This window comes from Chenopodium album, chromosome 22 (genome assembly GCF_948465745.1).
Source record: "Chenopodium album chromosome 22, dcCheAlbu1.1, whole genome shotgun sequence".
Classification (NCBI taxonomy): Eukaryota; Viridiplantae; Streptophyta; class Magnoliopsida; order Caryophyllales; family Amaranthaceae; genus Chenopodium; species Chenopodium album.
The window spans coordinates 31,404,046-31,412,322 of record NC_137855.1 but is presented as its reverse complement, the minus strand read 5'-3'; the positions used below and the strand labels follow the sequence as shown (position 1 = coordinate 31,412,322).

At 32.6% G+C, this 8,277-nt stretch overlaps 1 protein-coding gene across 4 annotated transcripts; it reads left to right on the top strand.

Annotated features, from left to right (window-relative positions):
* Window positions 1-5,397: 5,397 nt before the first annotated feature.
* On the top strand, window positions 5,398-8,277 carry LOC145606030 (E3 ubiquitin-protein ligase CCNB1IP1 homolog). Of its 4 annotated transcripts, none has more exons than XM_081662093.1 (8): window positions 5,398-5,519; window positions 5,744-5,816; window positions 6,126-6,171; window positions 6,331-6,361; window positions 6,559-6,814; window positions 6,938-7,101; window positions 7,584-7,824; window positions 7,907-8,277. In XM_081662093.1, exons 1-8 carry the CDS (start codon window positions 5,450-5,452, stop codon window positions 7,911-7,913), a joined length of 888 nt encoding a protein of 295 aa, XP_081518219.1. In that variant the 5' UTR covers window positions 5,398-5,449; the 3' UTR covers window positions 7,914-8,277. The 4 variants fall into 4 exon arrangements, with proteins under 4 accessions (XP_081518219.1, XP_081518217.1, XP_081518220.1 ...); XM_081662091.1 differs by having other exon boundaries at window positions 7,554-7,824; XM_081662094.1 differs by lacking the exon at window positions 7,907-8,277 and having other exon boundaries at window positions 7,584-7,828.

Below are 8,277 nucleotides of genomic sequence, written 5' to 3'. Positions count from 1 at the left end.
GATGTTGTGTTTGATTAATTAAAAAATTCTAAAGAGGAAAGATATTTTGGTGGTAAATTTAAGGACAGTATTTAAATTCAATTCTCTTACTTCTTTTGTCCATCCATTCTTTCACTTTACACTAGCTAATTACTTTGGGTTTACTTCCACTGTATTTTTTTAAAAAAAATTTAAAATTTTTTTGATTAAAATGTTTTAATTTGATTTATTTTACGATATTCACGTATTACAAAGCTACAAGTACTCCCCCCATTTTAAAATTCTTACTCCATTTCTCTAGGCGTAGAGTTTTAGGAGAATTTGGAAAAAGTAATAAAATATGAAGGTAGTGGGGTTGGTTGAAAAATAAAAAATTGTAAAAAACAAAAGTAGTGGAGAAATTGGAGGAGAGATAATATGAAGTATGACATTTGTTAGGTCCACTAGGTGAGAGAAATGAATTAAATATTATAAAAGTTTTCCAAATAAAGAAATGGAGCAAGTATTTAAAACGGCCGAAAAAAGAAAGTGGAACAAGTATTTAAAAACGGAGGGAATATCATTTAACCCTTGTTTATTATTTTTTTTTTTTTATTTTTTGACACAAACCCTTGTTTATGTTATTTTCCATTTTAATTAATTTTTTTGCTACTCCCTTCGTTTTTTTTTTATATGCATCACTTTGACAATTGCACTATTCACATAACATGATTGACTTAATTTTTTCACCTCTAAAAATAAATAAATGTTATTGTATTATATATCATTAGATTCGTCATAATGTCCAGTTTCATGATATAATTTTGTTATAATTTTAACTAATACACAATTAAAGATATTTATGGTCAAAGTAGCGTCTCGGCAAATGTGCCGGTCAAACTAATGCATAAAAAAAATAATTAAATAATAAAAAAAAACAGAGGGAGTTTATGCATAAGATCAATTATAGTTATGTATGCAAGGGCGGAATCATGGTGCTGGGTGGGCCTTGGCCTGCCCTTCAGTTTTGGTTATCTATTACTCCCTCCGTCTCCAAATGATAGTCCTTTATGACCTATTTTTAGTCTCAAATTGATAGTCCCATATGCTTTTTTCAAGTACCATTAATATCAATTTTTTATCAAAATTCCCTCCAATTGAACAATATTTGTGCAAATTTAACTTTCCCATGTAAATTTTGTTTTTCAATGTACTTTAATTACTTTATCTCTCTACTATTTTACATACCCAATGTAAATTTATCTTTTCAATGTAATTTTACTACTTTTGTTTGAGTTTCTTAATTCCTGTGATTTTTGCCCATAAGAGACTATCATTTTGGGACGGAGGGAGTAAATGTTAGGATAAGATTATATTAATTGCATTATACGGAGTAATAACTAAGTTGGTTTTGGGTGAAAATTGAGTTCTTTAGGTCTCAAGATTGAATCTTTCCATAACACTTTTTAGAGAATGTATTATACTTGCAACCTTAGGAATTTTGCATCATTTATACTCTCGCTTATTATGTCATATCATGATTTATACGAAAGAAAAATTATAATCAAGTGGATCGTGTTGGATTCATCTAATTTCTACCGATTAATTAATGATTGAAAATAGGTAGTCCATGATAAACCCTTACCGAAATTTATTATAACTACTGGACTACTGGTTGATTTGTAAAAAAAAATGTAGTCAAGTATGATCTTATTAGATTCATCTCAATGTTTAGTTTTATAATACCAATGTTTAAGATTTTTACTCAAATAATTTTAGATATTAACAACTAAAGATTTGTAATAAATATAAAAGTTAAAATTGTTGCAAGTAAAGTGTAATGAAAGAAATATACTTTGTAAATAATACTTCGTACATATGTAAGGTCAACTGGTTAGATGCTGTAAAACTTATGAAATACTCTCTACTATAAATCTATTACTTCCTTCGTTTTTTTTAATATTGCACCACTTGTCTTTTAAGGAAATGTCACAAATATTGCATAATTTCTATTTGTGGAAAAAAATATACGTGTTCACACTACAAATACCAAAGATACCCTTACTTTTCAACCCTTCGGTTAGGTTTTTAATTTATGCATATCATCACATGGATAATTTTGTATTTTTACCTTTCTTTCTCATCCTTTATTTCACTATCAAAAAATTTGTGCCCTACTTCTATGGTGCAATAAAAAAAGAAAGGAGGAAGTATATAATTTATAATTAAAAGATGAAGAATATTTAAATAAGTATGGGATGGGGATGGGGATGGGGATGGGGATGGAGAAAGGGATATTATTAAATAGGAGTGTTAAAATTAAATAATGGATGGAAGTGGTGGAAAATAGAGGGGAAAGAAGAAACACGTGGTGGTTAAATGATTGGTGTTAGTGGACAAGGCCAAGAACCTTGAGATTTTCTTTCAATTTCAATAGTCAAATTGGGGCTCATATTTGAGGAAGAAAGAGAGACAACAGAAAAAGATCTACGATACTTTCATGTTTTGAAAGCGCCTACACTCTTATACTACAAAGACAGCTTGTCCGCTTGTATAACTCACTGGCTTTATATTGTGCATCCTGATTTTGTAGGCCTCTTTGCCAACCTATATTGGACCATACGGAATGGGATCGGACTAATGAGTGATATTTTACCCGTAAAATTTAGAGACGGGATGGATTGCGTTAGGATCGGAATCTAACTAAACCAATAAATCGGTCAAAATTTTAACATGGACAAGATCGACTTTCTACATATTTGTAACTTTTTAATACTTCAAACGTTTCATAATGATTGACACACTTTGACTTTATTTTCTATTCATAATATAGTTTGTATTAAGACTTTGTTTTCTTCATCTTATCCAAACAGTAATACATTAGTCTATAAAAATAATTTAAGTTAAGTAAAAATAAATTTAGTAGCAAAAAAAAAAAAAAAAAAAATGTTCAGTAAAATAAGTTTACTATAATAAAAATAATCGGTAAGTTTAAAGAACATGTATAATAGCGAATTAGTATCATGTCTACCTCGTGTTTGTATCATGTCGTGTTTTTTTTTTTTTGTTTGTGTGTGTTTTGGGCCATGTCATGTCACGGGCTTTCTTGACTTAATACCATTTAAATGCTTTGATTGTTTCGGCTCATATAAGAGCCTATCCTTCTCATCTTCTTCACTATATTGGTTAGACAAACATCCATAATCAGCATTAAAGAGAGAGGAAGATAATGAACTCCTCCAAGGCCTTGAACATCAATGTCTTTTTCATTTTTCAAAATTTTATTTTACTACAGTATCTAAAATTGCTAATGGTGTTAGAGATTTAAACTAATAAAGTAAAACTGTTAACACTATTAGAGAATTTTTTTTAACTTTTCCTAAACATTACTACTCTATAGTCCTCTCTTAACTAGAAGTGATTGGGGTTGAGCACACAGACAACTATCCACTACATGTCTACATTATAGTTTGTACTCATATACACTTTTCTTCTGAAATTATTAGTTATATTACTTATATACTTATGTTAATAGCATGATTAAATTACTAATGTGTCCATAATTATTTAGCTTAAAAACGTTAAAAGTGAAAATTACTACAAAAAATGTTCATTATGCTTTCAAAAAAAAAAAAAAACAACATTCATTAACATATTTTGTTACGTTAAACTAAACAATGAAATAGCTTTAAAGATGTGTGTCATATGTTTTTTTTTTTATTATTATTATTATTTTTTATTTTGACAAATGTGTTCCATACTTCGTATGTTAATATTTTTTTGGCAAAAAAAAAAAAAAAAAAAAAAAAGAAAAAAAAAGAGAGAGAGAAGAAAAAAAAGTATTACTGTACTCCGTATTTTTTTTCCTTTAAATTTTTTTGGAAGCGGGAAAATGTTTATATATCTGCAGTGTTTTCAATATTTGCCCCTTTCGCGCTTTTCTCTTTCCGTTGCACGTCTCTCTCTCCTCCATTGAAGCGTATTCTGAGCTCTCCATTGTTGCAGCTTGTGAGCTTTCTCTATTCCCTTGAAGCGTACCCTTAGATCTCCATTGAAGCAGCTTCTGAGCTTTCACTCCTCCATTGAAGCACTTCTGAGGTAAGATGTTTTCCCCCCAATTTAATCATCGCATATCAATTTCACAATCTAGGGTTTAGTTTCGAATTATCGTTGCTTTAATTGTCAGTATAGTCAAATTAGGGTTCTTCTAAGGTTGATTATTGAACTTATTGGTTATAATTGCTGAAATTATGAAAGATTTGTAGTGAGCAATTTTGTTGTTAGAATTTTACTTTCTGCATTTTACGTTGATGATCATAAGAGAGTAGAAATTATGTGAATTTTCGAGCTTAATTTGATAATTGAGTCAAATTTGGTTGCTTATGTGTTAGAAATTTGCAAACCTAATTGAGTCCATGAGCAAAGCTTCTTTTGAGATTGTAGGAGCCCGAGCTGACCTTGGGTTTTGAGGCTCGTCGAGCTTCGAGCTCAAGCCTGGGCGTTACCGTTTTGATCTGAACTGAGTTGCAAAATCTTTCCTTCAAATTTTGTATAGAATTGATTTGGAATGAATTGTACTACTTTTGGAATTTGGACAATAGGTTTCTTCAATTTTTGATCAAGTAGTTCCTGTTTCCGCTGTTGATGAAGTAAAAAAAGTAGTTTAGGCTCTTTTTCTGTTGTTCGGCCTTGTTCCATATTTGATTGTGCCTTATTCCTAGAACTATAGCAGTCATGCCAATTAATTAGTGTGTATTTTTCAAGCCTTTGTTTTGAGCATGTTGTGTATTATAAACATGGAAGTGGCTAAAAGTGATAGATCAAAAGTGTTTGATAATTCGCCATACAAGGTTAGGTATTCCGTATGGGTATACAATTCACTACCTAGTATGGTTAAATTAGGCTAAAATGTACCACATTTAAGTATTAATTCAACTATTTTTTTGGTTCACGAGGGAGTATTAGGAAACTAAGTACAGCTACATGTGCTCATTGTCTCTACTGCAAACCATAATTGATTATGGCATTTGTATTGTCCATCTGTGTAGTCCACATTAGAGGTGATTGGAAAAAAAGATAGAAATTTAAGTTATTTGCCAAGAATTTTTGGAGTTGTGAGATATAGGGCCAAGCTACAATCAGCCTTGGTGAAAAACAAGAGTTTCATTACTTTTGTCCCTAGAGCTCTTAATCAACCACCTATCCTTTTCCCTTCTCCTGACCCTAGGCCGCAGTAGATAAGACTCTTGTTCATGTCTGCCCTGCAGGCTGTGCCACATAGTCCGTTTCAGTATTACCTTTGTATGCAATATATTTCAATTCTTAGTAGAGCATCTTTCATGCTGCTGCGTTGCTGAAAAGTTTTGTAAAAATTGTACTAAGTGCATTTTGGAAGCTTATGATAAAGTGTTATGGCTTTTTTTTTTAAACAGGATATCAGAATCAGAATCCTAATAATGCCATCAATTGAATTACTCACCTGAAGGTTAAAATGAGATGCAATGCGTGCTGGAGAGAGTTGGAAGGTCAAGCTGTATCGACCACTTGTGGCCACCTTTTGTGTATCCTGATGCTTGTTTCTGTTTAAATAGAGTCTCTAAAAATCTTTAGGTTTTCTTGTTAAATATTTGGAAATAACCTCTCTACTTGATATGGATAAACCAATGCATTTGTTGATCTCCTCATACTATTGTTAACAGGACAATGGTTGGTGATTAATTTGTTCCTCTATATACTCATTTTGAAACTCATAAGATTTCACAAGTTTCACTTAACATGTCATAAGGCACATCAGATGCAGGCAAGATACTCAACAGTGATGGAGCGTGTCCCATCTGTGATCAGGTGTTATCTAAGAGGTGAGGTCTTTTGGTGAATTCTGTGGATTTGCTGGATGTTGTATTGTTGTATTAATTGACTTTTTAATTTTTTTTTTTTTTTATTAAGAAAGAGAATTATTACTTCTGGTTCGTATAGTAAATATTCTGTAACAATTTTGGAATGATTTGCTCACTTGAAGTGTTTTGACAACTTGATTTGCTTGAGTTCTCTCTGGAAAATTCAGAGCACAGCTGCAATGAACTCTTGTTGCCCTTATCTATAAGTGATATTATCTGTAACATCTGACTGCTATGTTTAAATGATTTATCATTTCTCCATCCTTGCAGTCATATGAAACCTGTGGATATCAATCCAAATGATGAATGGGTTAATGTAAGTTAGGCGCTTTTTTAACTTTCTTTGTTTAGCAACCTGTTTGTTTGACATTTATCTATGTTCTGATCAGTATTTTTTAATTACATACTTTTGGGGATTGTTTTCTGTTTAATTTTTAACATATCTGTTTTGTTGTATTGTTCCTTGTAATTGCAGATGGCAATGGCAGGAGTCTCGCCTCAGATATGTATCCTTAAACTCCCTGATAAGTCTTAGTTGCAGTTTTTTTCATGGAGGTATAATTCTGTTTGGAATAAAATATGAGCTCAGTAATTGACATGCTCTGTGTCAATAAGCTGTTATCAGAAACAATCTTGTCAATGGATGAATTTTATCTATACTTTGTCTTGGCAATATGTTTTGTCTTTCCTTAAACAAGCCCAGTGATGAAAAGTGCATACAGAAGTGTGATGTTCTATATTGGGCAAAAGGAACTAGAAATGCAATGCAAGATGAACAGGCTAATGACTCAATGCCGACAAAAATGTGAGGCGTTGCAAGAGAAGTTCAGTGAGAAAATGGAGCAGATGCATACTGCATACCAGAAAATGGGCAAGAGGTGTCAAATGATGGAACAAGAGATTGAGAACTTGTCCAAAGATAAGCAAGAACTGCAAGAAAAGTTTGCTGAGAAATCTAGGTGAATATTGTCTGGTAGCCTTTTGATGTCAGGCCAATATGTATTATAATGGCTGATTATTTTATATATTTGAAATCCTTTCCTTGCTTCTAATACTTCATTTCAATTTTGTGCTGATGCCAGACAGAAGAGAAAACTTGATGAAATGTATGATCAGTTGAGGAGCGAGTTTGATTCAGTCAAACGTTCAGCCATACAACCTGCAAACAACTTCTATTCCAGACCTGAGCCTGATCTATTTTCTAACCCGTCCAACTTGATGGATAACCAAGATACATTAAGAAAAGGTTATATCATCTCCTTGTATGCAATTATGCATTCTGATTTTAGCTGCCTAATCTTGCTGCTTTTGTTAAATTCCTCCGTATTTAATGCCACTTTGAAATGAAATTCCTTGAGAAGCTTTTGTGTTGGGTGTCGTGGGAGAGCGGAGTAATTTTTCTAAGTAATGATACACCAATCACTATCACTGTGCACAATGCCAATAACCAAACAAAGTCAAATTCAACAATACATCAGTCTTTCATAGTGTACAGATTTTCAGTTACGATGACCTAATTTTTTCAATCTTTAAAGAGTTAAATCTTGTTATTTGAGGGTTTTTGATAAAATGTGTACTAATAAATTATTATAGTGTATAGTAAAAGTGTAAATATTTTTTGTTAGCATAATTAAGTAAGCGTTTTTGCATTTCTTTGTTAAGTCACCCAAGAAAAATCAGTTGACTTATATGTTGCAGATCGATTGGTTTTTACTCCTGATACTCCAGGACCAAGGGAGGATATCTGGCCAGCAAGGCAAAATAGTTCCAACTCTGGAGGAGCCTTTGATGTCTCAGCTTGCTCACCTGCAAGGCGAGCTCCAGTCCCAACTGATGCAGGAAACAGAAGGCCCGGTGGCCATCCTCCCTTTGGATCGGGAAATTCTAACCCCTCCATGACTCTCAGGAATCTAGTTCTTTCTCCTATAAAGCGGCCTCAATTATCACGTAACCGCCCTCAGCTTTTCACGTAAGTAATACCTCAATCTTCTAGATACAAGTAAGTTCCGTCTTATCTGGGATCTAATCACATGAAGATTTGCTTTTTTCAGGATGTGATCAGAAGTAAGCTCATTATCTTGCTGTTGCTATACATGCCCACAGAAGTCTTGAGCTACATTTTGGAGTATATTTTCCGTATAAGTTGAGCCTTGTCTGGCAGTTTAACACAATGATCAATTCTTGTGAAAAAGTTTGCAAACACGGCTGATGTTACAGAAGCAGTAGCTGGTTCAAGCTCCCCCTCTTGCCTTATGATATATCGAAATACATCTTAATGCAACAGAACTATAGAATTATAGTATTGACATTTAACACGTCAAATTGTACAAAAAAACACACAAAATAGCAGTGGTAGCAAAACTTTTATCTGTAGCTGCATAGTCAAAGGCTACGTTGACCTTTCCCTCTTTCAGGTGTGAAT

What these genes read in the sequence shown, in the direction of transcription:
- LOC145606030 (XM_081662091.1), top strand. Translation starts at nt 5,450, where the DNA reads ATGAGATGCAATGCGTGCTGGAGAGAGTTGGAAGGTCAAGCTGTATCG. An exon ending in CACTTGTGGCCACCTTTTGT is followed by an intron (nt 5,520 to 5,743) that starts GTATCCTGATGC and finishes ACATGTCATAAG; the next exon opens with GCACATCAGATGCAGGCAAG. An exon ending in CAAATGATGAATGGGTTAAT is followed by an intron (nt 6,172 to 6,330) that starts GTAAGTTAGGCG and finishes TTGTAATTGCAG; the next exon opens with ATGGCAATGGCAGGAGTCTC.